Here is a 17,746-nt window from a genome sequence, read left to right as displayed (position 1 = left end):
CATGATCCCTGCAATATATATGTAGACAGAAATTTACATGAGAAATTTACATGAGAAAACAGTATAGATGTTATCCGTTGCCTCATGCACAAGATATAGATAGGGCTGTGTGATTCCAGAGTCGGCAGGGATGGGAGCATCAAGCTGGCTGGCAGCTTCCTGGTCTTGGGAGACACAGCCTGGCCTTAATACAACCAGTTCTGGGGTATACTGTGGTATTTCCTAACGTTCAGCCTATAAGCTATGTATTCAGTTCTCCTAACAATTTTGTATGATCTCTGTATGAGTTAATAAATCCTTTTTGTTTTAGCAGAGAATTATTTTTGTCAAGGCTGAGAACAGCAACTGGCACACTGCATCTAAAATCACATGTTCTATTTCTCATATGTCTGGATATGTCCGTGGCTATTTGGAATTCTTTGGAAATCTACAGATTGGTCAGTGACTTGACCTATGGCAAGAATTTTCTCCCAGTCACTTATAACAACAGCAATAAAACCAAATGTAAAAAGAGATTAAATCAGTTATTAGTAGGAGCTAGAGGAGTCATATTAGTAATTCGGAGTCAGGTTAAACTTTACGAGCCATACAATAAATAGATGAGCAAAAGAATTGAGAAACTAGAAAGAAAAAAAAAAATGGAGCCATGAAAAATAGTGAGAGGGAAAGCCTGCCACTGAAAAAAGGTAGATTTGACAAATTTCTGATCTCCATCTCTGGGCAGAGTGTGGCCCACTTTTACGGTTCTTGAATTTTGTTATTATTATTTTTAGTTTGATTACTTATTTCATCCTTACCTTGAACCGTCCTGAATGAGTCTCAGGAAAATAATCATAAGAATCTGTCTTAAAACAAACCACCATAAAAAATAGTGCTGGGGGTTTGGGGGAGGGGCATCTTTCTCCCTACTTCTCTCCTTCCTTTATTTTTTCTCTCCCCTCCCTTCCCTTTTATCTCCATCTACTAATTAGATTCAGACTATGTTTTGATACCAATCTAAATCAAATATTACCAACTATATATTCCTTTAAAAAGTCCTGGAGATAATCAGACTCACACATTTCATTAAGGGGTTTCAATTAATCAAAGATGCATACCATAATGTCTAATTTGTCCAATATTTCAATATCTACATATGATCCTACTCATTCTTTGAGACTTTCTTATATCTAGGACCATTATAGATAAACTTACTTTATCCTAGGGGGTAAAATGAATAATTTTAAAAAAACATTGGAAAGAATAGTGAAGACAGCATATTTTGAAAGTGCAAAGTCAAAGAGGCTTCTAAGCTTTGGAGTCCATGAGATTATCTCTATCACATGATAATGCACTTATCATATATATGGAAGTCAGAGAAGGCAGGCTGACTTTTTTGTTCCTTTGTTTCATTTTTTGGCTCAAATGTTTTCATACATATCTTTTTAAAATATTTATTTATTTTTGAGAGACAGAGAGAAACAAAGCATGAGCAGGGAAGGTGCAGAGAGAGAGGAGGACACAGAATCCCAAGCAGGCTACAGGCTCTGAGCTATCAGCACAGAGACTGATGCGGGGCTCAAACTTACAAACTAAGAGATCATGACCTGAGCCAAAGTCAAACACTTAACTGAGCTACCCAGGCACTCCTGGTGCAAATTTTCATATTTGCTCTAATCATATAAAAATAACCAAATACAAAATGAAAAATCAGTGATTGCATGCAGAAAAATTGATTGCATAAGAGATATCAAAACCAGATAATCTAAAAACTGCCAACAAACAAAAGTCCAGGACCAGATGCTTCACAGGTGAATTCTACCAAACATTTATTTTTTAGAGTTAATACCTATTCTTCTTAAACTATTCCAAAATATAGAGGAAGGGAAACTTCCAAATTCATTCTCTGAAGCCAGCATTACCCGGATACCAAAATCAGACAAAGACACTACAAAAAACAAAACTATAAGACAATGTTGCTGATGAACAGATGCAAAAATTCTCAACAAAATATTAGCAAAAATAATTCAAAAATACATTAAAAAGATCATTCAATAAAGTGGAATTTATTCCATGGATGCAAGAGCAGTTCAATATTCACAAATAAGTCAATGTAATATATCACATTAACAAGAGGAAGAACAGGGGTCCCTTCATGGCTCAGTAGTTAAGCATCCAACTTCGTCTCAGGTTATGATCTCACAGTTCATGGGTTTGAGCCCCACATCCGGCTCTGTACTGACAGCTCACAGCCTGGAGCCTGCTTCAGATTCTGTGTCTCCCTCTCTCTCTGCCCCTCCCTGCTCATGATCTGTTTCTCTCTCTCTCTCTCTCTCTCTCTCTCTCTCTCTCTTTCTCTCTCTCTCTCTCAAAATAAATAAACATTAAAAAAAATTTAAATTAGGGATAAAAACCATATTACCATCTCAATAGGTGCAGAAAAAGCATTTGACAAAGCGCAACACCCGTTTACGATAAAAATCAACAAAGAAGGCTTAGTGGGAAAAAAAACACAATATAATAAAGGCCATATATGAAAAATCCACAGGTAATATTATATATACTCAAAGGTGAAAAACTAAGAGTTCTTCTGCTATATCAGGAGTAAGACAATGAGGTCTACTCTCACCACTTTTATTCAACATAGAACCTGAAGTCTTAGCTGCAACAATCAGTCAAGAAAAATAAATAAAATGCATCCAAACTGGTAAGAAAAAAGTCAAACTGTCATATTTCCAGATGATATGATAATATGTAGAAAATCCTAATGATTACACCTAAAAACTCCCTAGAACTGATAAATGAATTCAGTAAGGTTGCAGGATATAAAATCAATGTATTGAAGTTTGTTGTATTTCCACACACTAATAATGAAGCAGAAGAAAGAGAAATCAAGAAAAATATCCCATTCACAATTACACCAAGAAGAATAAATTATCTAGGATTAATTTAACCAAGGAGGTAATAGACCTACATTAAGAAAACCATATTAAGTTTTAACTTAATATATTAAGAAAACTATAAGATACTGATGAAAGAAATTGAAGATTATAAAACAAATGGAAAGATATACCATGCTCATGGATTGAAAAAAAATAATATTGTTAAAAATACCATAATACTCAAAACAATCTACAGATTTAATGCAATCCCTATCAAAATAGGAATAGCTTTTTTCACAGAGCTAGAAAAAATAACCTAAAATTTGTATGGAACCACAAAAAAACCCTGAATAGCCAAAACAATCTTGAGAAAGAAGAACAGAACTAGAAGTACTACAGTCCCAAATTTCAAGATATAGTACAAGGCTATAGTAATCAAAACAGTATATTACCAACACGAAAATAGACACATAAAGCCATGAAACAGAATAGAGGGCCCAGAAATAAACCCATGCCTCTATGGTTAATTAATCTATGACAAAGGAGTCAAGAATATACAATGGGGAAAAGACAGTCTTTTCAAAAAATAGTGTTGGGGAAACTAGACAGCCACATGCGGGGAAAAAAAAAAAAGAAAGAAAGAAAAGAAAAGAAAAGAAAAGAAAAGAGAAAAAAACTGGACCACTCTCTTACACCATATACAAAAATAAGCTTAAAAAGAATTAAAGACCTAAATGTGACACCTAAAACAATAAAAATCTGAAAACAAACAAACAAACACAAATTGGGCAGTAATTTCTTTGATATCACCCTTAGCAAGATGTTTATGGATATGTCTTCTCAGGCAAGGGAAACAAAAGCAAAAATAAACTATTACCGACTACATCAAATTAAAAAAAAAAAAAAAAAAAGCTTTTGAACAGTAAAAGGAAACCATCAAGAAAACAAAAATGCAACCTACTGAATGGGAGAAGATATTTGCAAATTATATATCCAATGAGGGATTAATATCCAAAATATACAAAGAACTAACACATTTTAACACCAAAAAAAAAAAAAAACCCATATGGTTAAAAAAATTAGCAGGGCACCTAAATATGCATTTCTCCATAGAGCTGGCCAACAGATACCTAAAAAATGCTCAACGTCACTAATCATCAGAAAAATGCAAATCACAACCACAATGAGATATCACCTCACACCTGTTAGGCTGGCTGGTATTGAAAAGACAAGAAATAACAAGTGTTGGTGAGGATGTGGAGAAAAGAGAATCTTCATGTACTTTTGGTGGGGATGTAAATTGCTACAATCACTGAAGAAAACAGTATGGAAATGCCAAAAATAGAATTACCATATGATCCAGTAATTACAGTACTTGGTACTTACTCAAAGAAGACAAAACTACTAACTTAAAAAGATATATGCGCTAATGTCTATGACATATGTTTATTGTAGCATTATTACAATAGCCAATGTATGGAAGCAACCTAACTGTACACCCATAGATGAATGGATAAAGAAGATGTGTATACATATACAATGGAATGCTACTCAGCTATAAAAAGGAATGAGACCTTACCATAGATGGACCTAGAGTATATTACACTAACTGAAATAAGTCAGTCAGAGAAAATCAAATACCGTATGATTTTACATATATGAAGAATCTCAAAAGGAGTTTCCACCATTTATTAATTCCTACTGTGGTAATTTCATACAAAGAAATACACTGGGGGAATAGATGTGACTTGAATGTCCCATGCAAGAGAACATAAGCAGAAAAGCAGGTCATAACTTAAAACTTTCTGCCTCAAACAGCATTTGCTTTTTCTAAAATCTGAGTATTTTTCCTCCTCCAAGGGATATATTAAGTCTTAAAACCCAAATCCCTAGGTGGTAATGTATAAATGTCTTTTAATAGTTGCCTTCACATAATGGGAAAAAAAAAAATGTTGATCATTCTTTAATAATTTTCAAAAGTCCCTTGTTCTACTGAAACTTCCCCAAAACCCTCACTCAGAAGTTCTCTGGGGACTTCAAGCTTCTTCCAGAAATGTCTTTATACCTGTATTGTTTCCCTCACCTCTTTATATTTTGTTTAATTAATTCTTGTTTGATTTTTTTCTTGCTTTTCAACTAAAAATCTTCCAGGCAGCTGTCCGTATATGGGTCAATCATTTTGTTTAGTCTCTACACATAATGATCATTTGTCAAAATAATAAGCCTAAAATTTCAAGGAATTAATAGAAAGGAGTCAAATTTAAAAATTTCAATTGATGATATATGTTCACCATTAGGTTTCATTAGGGAAGTCAAAAATTGTCTCTACTTATCAGTTATCATCTTGCAGATTTTCAATCTGATGAAAGTGAGTAGTAAATTTCATTTCAAAGCTTATATTTAGTAGATATTACTCCTGTGAAGTTGTACTTGTTTTAGAATTATTCTAGCCTATACACTTAGAAAATGAACATCATACTATAAAGGTATCCTCCAGAAACAAAATATTTCATTCATTCTTTATATATATTTGTTACGAATAATTTATAGATTGACTTTAAAACTGATTTCTTCTTATAGTCTAGACTTAAAAAAATTATCTAAGATTTAAAGTTAACTGATGAAGCTTAGTGATCTAAATTAACCTATAACCCTTCCATTATACAACTGTGTTCATGTTGTTCGTATGTGTATTTGTGCATGCACAGGCAAATGTTCTTTATTTCCTGTTTTAATATTGACTTTAATGTTGTTTTAAACATTCCCCCTTTCTTAAATAATCCCTGGAAGTGTTTGATTGGACTAATATGACCCTCTCACTGAGTTCCAGTGAACAAGATATTACCCAGTACACTCAGCATTCCGGGGTAACTCTGGTCTACTGATCTTTTCCACTATAAATAGGAAATCGAGATTTAGCCCTCAGGGAAACCATTATCAACTCCCTTCCATCTTAAGTTTCTTAAGAACACTCAGAAGTAAAACTCATTAGAAAGAAATGAAAATACAATAGAATCATCAGAAAGCCATTTAAAATCTGTCTTGCTTTCCTTTCTTCTGTACATTTTTCACACACCTGTTAAGCCATTTTAATGTCATAATCAGAGTACTGATGATAAATGCTTGATACCAAAACATCTGTAAAGTCTATTTTTTAAACTTGATATCAAGATGGAAACCATTTAGGAATAATGTGAATAATGTATCTCATCTATTGTTCAAATGTCTCAAAAAATAAAGGAAGGAATAGATGAATGAATGAACAAGGGAATTAAAAAAGATAGAGATTAGGAAAATCTAGAGTGATTATTTTGGGATTCAAACTAAACCATAATTAGTGAGACTGATCAAGGAAAATGTATTATTAATTAGTCATGGTTTAAGAGTCCTAATTAACTAACTGTATTCAAGAAAATGGAAATGAAAAGGTAGAAATAGAAATGTGATGGAGGAACTGTAGAAAATAAAGTGATTGTATAACAAGACAGAGAATCAGACGAAAAAAAAAAATACAGTATTTTATAGGGTCCTTATACTTTGAAGGCTATAGCGAAAGCTGTTCCAGCCTATTTCTGTTAAACTTTATGTTACTTGAAGATTATCCTAAATAAATTTTTCATTCTAGATTAACTCTTCCTTGCAGGAAGTCAATTTCTAGCTAGTCTTCTTCTTCACCCCCTCTGATGTCATTTGGTGGATAGATAAATTTATGAAATGAAAATTAATTTGTAATAGTAGTCCAAGCAAAATATAATTAGAAGGAAAATGAAATAGGGAGGCATGAACTAATAACATTATCAAATACAGATAGAAGTAGGGATTATCTACTTTTTGAAATTCTTAACCTTACAATTCCTTTCCATTCACACATAAGTGTGGGACCCAAGGAATTTAACAAAAATCCCCTACCCCTGCACAAGCAGAGCAAGACTAATTCTATTTTGTGCTACACCCACCATCTCATGTATAACCCCCACATGACCTACTTATTGCTTAAGACACTCCCCCACCCTAGACAAGCCGCTGAGCACACCCTTACTGGAAACAGGCTCATATAGGAATGCGGAACCCCTAACCACCAAAGAATGTAAACCCCGCCTTTTGCCCGCCAAACTTGCGCGCCAATTCTGACCAGAGTGATAGGCTAATTCAAACAGTTACTGTAGGGTAAATTGTAATTCAATTGGCCACCTGCGTGTGGACTGACATGACTATGCAACTTTCTGTGTGTGTTACAATCTCATTGGCCATTGGCCCCTATAAAACTGCTACGCCTCTTAACCTAGGGATCCAAGTCCCTGCTCCGCTGTGTCTGGTATACTTGGGCCCAAGCTCAAGCTTGCAAATAAACCCTAGTGCGTTTGCATCGGTATCAGCTCCTTGGTGGTCTCTCGGATTCGAAATAGGGGGCATTACTATAAGGTCAAATTTGCATGTGATCAATACTCCAAAACTTGTGGTGAAACTATATGTGGGTTTGTCTTTTTTTTTTTTTTTTTTTTTTTTTGATTTATAGAATTTGCCTGAAATATATCTTACCTCATTCTGGAGATCTCGGATCATTTTGCTCTTTCTTTCCATTTCAGTCTTTAAAAAATTAATCTGAAAATGAATAAAATATTATGTAAGAACATTTCAAACTCATTTCTATGGATTTGTCAATTTATTTTCATGATTTTTGAAGCATAATACAATGATTATTTCTTTATAAAGAAATACTGAAAAAGAACAAAGGATTAAAATTTTCATTAACCAAACTTTCATTGCCCAATTCATACATACATCCATTGATCATAAAAAAGCCTTTTCTCATGTAGTAAAAGATTCATTATTTTTAATTAAGAAACTGTGTATATTATAACTGTGATTCTCTAACTATTTAAACCTGAATAAAAAAAAATGTGGTCCTTTAAAAAAACAAAACAAAACAATTAACAAAAAGCCAGATTCTAGGGTTGCACCTAGAAATCTCCACTCATAAAACACTCTCCAGGTAATTTTCATCAGTGGCAGGTTAGAAAGCAATTGCATGGTGATATTTCTGATCTCAAAAACACGGAATGTTACAATACTACATCAAAGAAACCATGATGTTTCCTTCCGAATATGATATTGTTGGCATATGTGATCTTAGGTCAGTTGTCCAAGCCATGTTTGCATAAACATAGCACCTTTTCTCCCTGAGCATATCTGTCTGAGTATTTTGAAAACAATGTCAGTATAGCATAGTTTTAAAATTTGAGACTTTATAGCCATTGAGCATTCACTATGATAAAGAGTAACTTTATGATAGTGGATGAAATATTTAATTTCTCCAATTTTTTATTTCCTCATAGTCACATTATTTAAAAAAGCAACAGGAAACAGATAAAATTAATTTCACTACTATATTTTATTTAATTCAATATATTCAAGATATCATTTTGACATGTCATGGATTAATGATATAATTGACATTAGAGTTTGCAGTACATCTTTAAAATGCACTGTATGGTTTACACTAACAGCATATCTCAATTTGGACCAGCCATTTTATAATGCTCAGCAGTCTTATGTACATAGTGGGACAACACAGTCTTAGAGGATCCCTGGAATAATACAAAAGAGACTGGTAATGTGCATTATCTACAGAGATAGACTGAATCAGTAGAAATCAAGTTTAGGAGTAAAATGAATTTTCACTATATATACAGATTTAAAAAAGAAAAAAAAACAGTTCTGACACATTTCAGACATAAACAAAAGATCAAGAAGTCGTATGTAAAATGTCTATGGGCCCAACCTTAAGAATAAACAAATGTAAATATTTAGTTAAACTTCCTTCAAATCATGTAAAAAAAATATTACACCTACTATTAAAGTCCTACCTAATTTTTCTTCCTTCCCTCTCTCCAGAAGTAACCACTACCCTGAAGTTGATGTGTATTTGTCTTGTTCATGTTTTTGTACATTTTGCTTTTGTCTGTTGTGTAAACCCTTACAACAGATGTTAACACTCTCTTCTGGCTTGTGTAGGGGTTCTTGTACCATTCCTTCAAATGGTAATAGAAATCTAAACCAATTTTTAATGGTCAAACTGCATATAAAACAAGCAGAAGCTTGAGAACTACCATGATCGTTATCTTGGTCGTAATAATTTTCAGAGCAAATCTGAACTATGAAGATACTGACAGCAACTTGAATACATAAGTCACACTCTTTGTCCCTTTAAGAAGGTAATTTGATTTGGTGGGTAAAGCAAAGGAATCAATGGAGGACTTAATGCCATTCAAAATTAGATATGAATGCAGGGGCGCCTGGGGGGCTCAGTTGGTTAAGTGTCTGACTTCAGCTCAGATCATGATCCTGTGGTCAATGAGATCAAAGCCTCATCTCTGGCTCTGTGCTGACAGCTCAGAGCCTGGAGCCTGCCTCAGATTCAGAATCTGAATTCCTCAGATTCTCTGCATCTCCCCTGCTCACGCTGTCTCTCTCTGGCTCTCAAAAATAAATAAACGTTAAAAAAAAATTAAAAAACGAAAGATATGTATGCAGAGCAATAGTGTATGCCCCAATAAACAGCTTTTGCACCAATTTTTACTGCTTCATACTGTCTCAGCCTATTGGTAACCAATCTTGTGGCTGGACCGGCCTTTGTGGTTCTTAGCATGACTGCAAGACAGGAAACTGAAAATTTTAAAAACAAAAAAAAATAAAGGTATTGCTTACAAGTTTTGGAAATTACAAGTTACACCTGGGCCACACAGTGAAGCCTTAGGTAGAAAGAGCCAGGGAGAGCACAGGCCTGAGGTTATGCTTTTTTATTGGGGTGGAGGGTAGGTGAATTTAAAACATAAGAATGGAAATTTAAAACAATGGAAAAGAACAAACAAGCAGCCCCAAAGGTCAATTACTGAAATCAACCAAGATCTTCAAAACAAAGGAAGCTGGGGGTTTTTAGGAGCTTTACGTCTGGGAGGGGGAGGGCCTGGCCTTGCTCTTTATCTAGTGATGTGGCTGGCACCTCTGTGTTTATTTCAGATAGCCATCTTTGAAGTGGATGCCTCTGCAATCAAAGCTTAAGTGAGCACTCCCATTACAAAAAAAAAGCCAACTGTTAGAGCTTACTTTAGAGCCTAAACACTTTATAAGCACTAGAAAAATCTGATATATTACAGATTTGTCTTTAAGTCATGAACTACAAAAAGCACTCTTACTTATATTGGGCACCTCACTGGCTCAGTCAGTAGAGCACAGACTCCTGATCTTGGGGTCCTGAGTTCAAGGCCCACGTTGGGCATGAAGCCTACTAAAAATAAGATAAAATAAAAATCTAAAAATTAAGCCATCTTGTTTATATTAATAACCTATTCCTTCATGGACCTCAATTTTTCCCAAATCCTCACATTTTGATATTATTCAATATGTTTTCTATAATTAACAACTTAAAAAAATAATTATCTTATTTTTACATACAAACACATGACATGGCGTTTTCTCACACATTACTTCAAAACAACCTTAAGAAGTAGCTAGACCAGGTTTTGTTTTGTTTTGTTTTGCTTTGCTTTGTTTTGTTTTGTTTTAAGTAAACTCTATGCCCACTGTGGGGCTCAAACTCCAGACCCTGAGATCAAGAGTCTTATGCTCTACCGACTGAGCCAGCCCAGTGCCCCAGTTTTCATTATACTCTTAATTAAAGTTAGTTTTATTAATAAAGAATATAATTATTTAAATGTGAAACAAGGACAGAGAATCTTGAGGAGTCAGTGTTCAATATTCAAGAGCTAAAATATATTCAGAATATTCAAAAAGTATTAGCATTTTGAACCCATTGATCTAGAATCCCAGCAGGTTTTAACATCCCTGGAAAAAATAAGCATTCTCAAGAGATAGTTATGAATTTAATTCTCAGAAACAGAAAATATCATTTATTTACTTTGAACAAGGAATATAAGAACATAGCAATTCTTTATTCTTAATGAGAGTCAAAGCTAGAAGCTAATTTTTGCCTTTAAACTAATTATGTCTCACTTAGGGCAAGTTAATCCATAAAAATTAACAAGAGTAGTGAAATGCATCCAATGAGTATTAATATATTTAATTACTCTGGTTATAGAGAATGAGAGCTCATTCTTCCTTGCTGTCTATTAGGACTTTTAGGAGGAACATAGTTTGAAAGATAAGCTATTCCATTATTTGCTCAGAGATAATAAAAAATATTCTTAAAAAGTACTTTCAAATAGCATTAGATCATGACAGCTCTACTGTTTCTTCAGTTTAATTTTTCATAAATTTATCTTCTTTCATATTTTTGTGATTTAAGCTTATTCTTTAAGTTTCATGAGATTTTATTATGGACTTATCAAATGGTATATGTGAAACATCTTTTGCATAAAACATACAACCTGCTATTTTTATGGAAAAAGGCATAGTTACTAGATATCTAATCAAGGGTAGCACATAAGATTATCAGCTCTTAAATCTAAAATAGCACAATGTTTGCAGAAGCAAATCCAGTTCTTCCCCTGTATTTGAGAGTGAACAATTATCTTTATCTCTCCTTTTCATCCAGCCTTCAATTACACCAACAGTCTAACAGAGAAAATAAATATTATTCACACCCCCCCAAAAAAGCTTAAAAATACAAACTAGTTTAATTCTTAGTCAACTTAGAATTTTCAAAGAGGGAGAATAAGCACAAAGCATTCTTTCTGAGATGACCACAATTTGGAAGAGGTACTATGAAATCTGTCTTCTAGATCCCATCAGATGCACATTAATAAAATAATCGTTGCTTTAATATGTGTATCTCAATCCCATATTTGTCAAGATTGTGGTCATCTCTTGGGGCGCCTGGGTGGCTCAGTCGGTTAAGCGTCCGACTTCAGCTCAGGTCACGATCTCACGGTCCGTGAGTTCGAGCCCCACGTCGGGCTCTGGGCTGATGGCTCAGAGCCTGGAGCCTGCTTCCGATTCTGTGTCTCCCTCTCTCTCTGCCCCTCCCCCATTCATGCTCTCTCTCTGTCTCAAAAATAAATAAACATTAAAAAAAAAAAAAAAAAAAAAAAGATTGTGGTCATCTCTTTCCTGACTCTGGGTTAAAGCATATTGGTTAGTTATTCAATTGCCAGCACAGAACAATTCCTCCTGGTGACATGCTTTTCAAAAACAAAGTAACCAACACAGAGCCCATAGCCAGAGCCACCCCTTTGTATTGGCGTGCTCTCACAGGCCAGCCCACTCACTATACACCTGCCCTGATCACCCCAGGGGCAGGTACAGGTAAGAATTCCTTACATCCCAGAGCCTGCTGAAGTCATTCACACTGACTCCTCCTAGTGCTGCTTAGTGACCTTCTCACCCATTCCTTCCCACAGAACCCACAATAAAGACTCTTGCCCACAGTTCCCTCTGCCTCATGACCTACCCAAGTACTTCCATGGGTGGTCACCAGTCCCATGGCACGTCATCCGTCTTGGGAATTGTGAGAAATAAACTATCCTCTCAGTGGTAGTCATTTCCTGATCTGTTGGCCTAACTGCACCTTAAACTTTCCATTAATATACTATATTTTAAAATAGACTCAGGTCCTAGAAGCAAGATAAAAGGTTCATTAACCATAAATGGTACATAAGGTGGTTCTGCAGAATCCAGTAGAAATCCAGTGAAGTTTGATTCTCAAGCCTAGGGGCGTGTCAGAATCACCTGTGGAGTTGATTCAACAGGAAGAATATGGCTCCACCCCTGAGAGATTCCTGCTAAGTGGATGAGAGGTGGGGATCTATATAGCTTAACTCAGCTCAAGGTCAGTTGTAGGCCACAAGTCAGGAGCCATTGGTATGGGGCTGACACCAGCACTTTTGTCCTACTCTTGACCTCTGTTTTCATTCATAAATGAGGGTTGGGATTTAGAAGACCCCTAACAATCAAATACAACAAAACTCTTTCCTTGAAATGAATGCTGACCAAGTATTTTTATGATTTTGGTGACCGAATTTTCCTTATTGTATTGTTATTTTTTACAAGAGTGTTTGTTCCATGGTGATTTGGGGAAGAAAAAAAAAATCTCCTAGCACCAAAGCAAAGGACACAAAGAAACATACTTACAGTAGCTTGTTGTTTTTCTGCTTTCTCAGATGTCTCTTTAAGTTGATTTTGCAGGACCTCCTGGAGAGACTTCATTTGTTCTCTAGCAGAAAATAGAGAGCAAAAGAGAAACACAATTCTATTATTTCCTATGTACATTATGAAAGGAGGTTTTGGTGTCTACATACAGTTAGGAAACTGATAACTAGAACTGTATATAGAGACATAATTAAGCATACAGGATGTATCTAAGGATTCTAGTAATAAAGTTTTTTCTCCCATACAAGTACTAAAAGCAAGCTGTATTTAAAGAAAATCGCCTTGCTATTGTGTCTGATAAAAATCCCACTGAGTGAATCATCTGTGAGCTGCATAATGTGTTAAATCAAATCAATATAATAATTAGAGTTGAAAAGCTAATTTTAGTGACAGCATGCCAGGGTATGAACATGCTGGTTAGAAAAAAAAAGTTGCCACAGACTTGCAGATAGGATAAAATTACAACTCCCTGTGGATGCTTCTAATTGATTAATTCTAAGACAGTGTACTTTAGACATGCTTTATAAGGCCTGGGACTTTTTATAAAAACAAAGAGAAAAGAGACTTATTTCGGACTTGCCTCATTTATTGGGGATAATAAAAGAAATACATGTCTTGCATGTATTACACATTTGTCTCAAGCTCACTACTATGCATGGATGTTGCCTCACTTGTTAAAAATATAAACATTTCCATAATTATGCATTCCTCTCAAGGGTTTAAGATTTACTCATATGGCAAATCATACTATCTTTCTGTGCCTTCATTTTATTACCTAAGCTACCACTTCAAAAAATTCTGATAGCAGATAAAGGTTAGTGTGTGTGTGTGTGTGTGTGTGTGTGCGTTTTATTCTGGCTACAGGAATAAACTCCTTCAAAGCAATAGCAACAGCCAAACAGAAACCTTTCCCAGCCTTACCAGCAGGACGCAAACTAATTTAAAATTCCCATTCTCATGGCAAAAGACTACCCACCCCTGCAACCTTTGCGTGTAAGTACACTACAGAGACTAGAGATAAGATTGTACCGTCTTTTTATTTTTTTATTTTTTTATTTTTTTTATTTTTGGGACAGAGAGAGACAGAGCATGAATGGGGGAGGGGCAGAGAGAGAGGGAGACACAGAATCGGAAACAGGCTCCAGGCTCCGAGCCATCAGCCCAGAGCCCGACGCGGGGCTCGAACTCACAGACCGCGAGATCGTGACCTGGCTGAAGTCGGACGCTTAACCGACTGCGCCACCCAGGCACCCCAAGATTGTACCGTCTTAAACCCATTTTCTTTATCTATAAAATGGGAACACTAATAGAGCTACCTCATGGGTTTGTAGTGACGTTTAGATGACACAATGTAGGCAAAGTGCTTAGCACAAAGCCTAGAAAATAATCATTTAATACATATGAGATCTCTGTCATAACCTCTAGCAGTACTCTGGGTCCCTAAGCTCATTCTTTGACCATCGCATCCTGCACACCTATGGACCATTCTTTCATCCAATGGGATTTAATGACGCTCCTAGATTTCTTACTCTAGAAACTCTTAGGTCCCAGTCTCAATTTCAGGAATATCAATTAAGGTCCATAGGATTTTTAAAATCAATCTGGACTTTGTTTGTCAAAGTACAATATAACTGAAACATGTTGTAAAATAGTTATGGTCACGTTGGTCCTTAGACAATTACTGTTCACCTGGGGGAAGCTTGTAACATGCTGGTGCTTAGAGTGGATTTAAGTCTCAGCTCCCATTCCTTCCTCAAACAGGTAGCATTGATCAGGATTGTTTCATATATGAACATTTAAAATTGGGGCTTCCATTATTGTTTCTACTATCTTCCACAAAGACCATTTGTGGCATAATATAATAGAATAGAAATATCTATATATATTGTGGGCTTCCAATGCATCAGGCACTCACTCTTAGAAGGTTCACATCAAACTATGACATAATACTACAGGCAGAAAACTGATACGGAGAAAGGTAGTGAAATTGTGTTCTAGAATCTATGTGTTCAAACTCTGGAGTCATTACACTACCTCTGTGGAGACAGAAAAAGAGGAGGGAAAGAACAAAGGGAGGGAGGGAGGGAGAGAGGGATGGAGGGAAGAACGAGGGCAAAAAGGGTCTACATGCTATCCCTAACACTCAGATCATTAATAAGCACTGAATGAAAATACAAACTATTATATTTCCAACTGTTAAAAAAAATATACTAAAATTTTACAATGATTAATTATATTTTATCATTTTTAAATTTAAAAAGTTTTTAAATTTTTTATCATTTTTAATCAATTTTTAAATATTTAAATATTTAAAAAATAAATATTTGTTATCACTTTTTAACTTTTTATCATTTTTAAATATTTAAAAATTAAAACTATCATTGAATTTTAAATGATACATACATTTTAAAATTATATAATGTATTTTATAAAATAAAAATGAGTATCTATGTATATTCAAAAATTCCCACATACTGACATCTATAGGTAATGTAGGGAGTAAAACAAAATTAAAAGGTTAAAGCACTTTCTGCTGTTAACAAACATTGGAGAAGGTAGAGGACTCTACACATTTTCTCACATCAAAGAAAGCTATCAGACAGAACGGTAAAGTTGATCTTTTGAACCTTCTGAATATCTCCATCTCCTCTTTCACCTTCCAGACTTATCTCTGCACATTCCCACCGCTCCTGTGCTTTAGCGAGCCCCAAGTCTCTGCCTCACAGCCTTGGAAAGTTACACTCCTATGAGAGAGGACTCCTGACTTGCTCATGGGCAGGCCTCCTCCACCAACTATCACTGCTACTCCAGGGTTTTACCCAACTATCGCTGCTACTCTAGGGTCCTACCTGGACCAGCTGTTTCATACACCTCCAATGTCAAATTATAAATATGAAAACACACCAAAATCACACTACAGGAAGGCATTTTTTTTACAACTTGTAAAAACATCTCAGATGGAGAACTTGCTGCTGCCCCATGTATCATTTTTGTTTTCAGAGAACACGATTCTCTACAATGCTTTGCAACACAGAGTCCAAAACTGCCTTCTTAGAATCTCCACCCACCAACCACCATAGAGAATAAAATGTATTATTACTTTTTCTAAGGCAGTTTTCAGACACCTCCAACCCCCCAAGTCTCCACATTGTAAGTACACACTCTCTCCTTATATGGTATGGTTTAGATCTGGAGCTCTTCTGTGGGTATCATCTAGGCTGTCAAAATGTAACACTCAAGAGCCAACACAACTTTTGTGTGCTCGCTCTCTCTCATACACATGCACGTGCACACAAAAATATGCACATGCGTGCACACGCATTCCTTTCTCTGTCTCAACAGCAAGGTGCTCTCTGCTCTCTCTGCACGATTACAGCCTCTGAGTTTACTTACTCACAGTCTGGTTTCAGCTACACAGAGAGACTGATTAGATGCCTCTTAGTTACAGTTCCAAGAGGGAAATTCTAATTGATTCGTTTTTGTAACTGTGAGTGACGATGAAGTCCTAATGACTTCTAGGGAACACTGGTGCACGTAAGTGTCAGGTGGCAAGCATCCCAGAGGATGAAAGGTTACTGAGAGCTGGATGTATAGCCAAGTGGCATCTACAATGCATTGCACTGTTTCAGAGTCAGATAAAACTTCCAAATTTGAAATTAGTTAACATTTTTATATTCTAAGATATTTTTTTCTCTTTTACTGTTTATTAGTATCTCTTCTTTTCAAATGAGATACACAGTCTCCTTCACCTTCAGGTAACCATGATTTTTATATCTCTCTTTGCAAGTAATCACAAAAACTAATATATCAAATGTCATATCCGTTTGAGAAATTACCTACCGTTAGAATTTACCAAATTTTCCATTCTGACTTTGTGTACATCATACAAGTTGCACATTTTAAACAAGCTTTCTAATTTTGAGTAAAACATTGAAATCATAATACCAAAATATCAGGTTTGTTTTGCCATTTAATTGAAAGACTTGGCCCATCATCTGGTAGTTTGTATACCATACCAAGTGTATAGATGATGATCTGAAATTCTTAATAAATGTAACCATGTTTTTAGAGGTAGTTTATTTCAAACCAGTACAATCACTTAAAATGATCTATTTTTGGAAATATGCTATCAAATTATCTTATACAAGCTCTTTAATACTTGACTTTGAAGACAATTTCATGTTAAGAAATAATAATTTCATTAAAATAATAAAAAGAGTCAACATAGGACAGTAGATCTGAAATTTTTAATGTGTCATCAGCTCGATCTGAATATATGTCAATGAGAGGTTTCTGGGTCAGAAGGCAAGGACAGTGGAGAAGATACAAGACAATGAGAAGGGACTTCATAGTGTGTATAAGCTTTTTTGGAGTTTTGTGTTTTGTGATCAATGAACTAATGTGAAAGGGTGTCTCCACGGGGTAAGACACAACAGAGCAAATTCCACTTAATACATCTCTCATCAACTCATTTAAGCCTTGGAGCAATGATTTCATATCCATTAAATAGGGAAATCATATCTACTTTATAAGGTAATTATGAGGGTGAAATAGGAGAATATATATAAAGCATCTAAGAGAGCCTCTAGTAAATGTATACAAATGCTAGCTTGTTTCTACCTTAAAATATTTTTTTTCCTTTGAGAGGCAATTTCAAATCATATTATACTGCATAGAAATCTATTCACAACACACTTCTTTCAAAAAAAAAAAAAACCACAATCCAACACTAATAAGATTAGACTAATTCTACTTACGCTGTTAATAAGATTACCCCA

General features: G+C 35.1%; 1 protein-coding gene across 3 annotated transcripts in view; it reads right to left on the bottom strand.

Annotated features, from left to right (window-relative positions):
• LUZP2 (leucine zipper protein 2) overlaps positions 1–17,746 on the bottom strand; it is a 495,099-nt gene that overhangs the window by 239,557 nt on the left and 237,796 nt on the right. For all 3 annotated transcript variants that reach the window (XM_042958956.1, XM_042958954.1, XM_042958955.1), the window contains exons 4-5: positions 12,951–13,032; positions 7,401–7,463 (exon numbers count right to left, since the gene is read on the bottom strand). In XM_042958956.1, coding sequence (XP_042814890.1) covers positions 7,401–7,463; positions 12,951–13,025 — 138 coding nt within the window. In that variant the 5' untranslated portion in view covers positions 13,026–13,032. The remainder of the gene's footprint in view (positions 1–7,400; positions 7,464–12,950; positions 13,033–17,746) is intronic.

Source organism: Panthera tigris, chromosome D1 (genome assembly GCF_018350195.1).
Source record: "Panthera tigris isolate Pti1 chromosome D1, P.tigris_Pti1_mat1.1, whole genome shotgun sequence".
Lineage (NCBI taxonomy): Eukaryota > Metazoa > Chordata > Mammalia > Carnivora > Felidae > Panthera > Panthera tigris.
The sequence above is the reverse complement of the archived record's forward strand: the minus strand, read 5'-3'. Positions and strand labels throughout refer to the sequence as shown.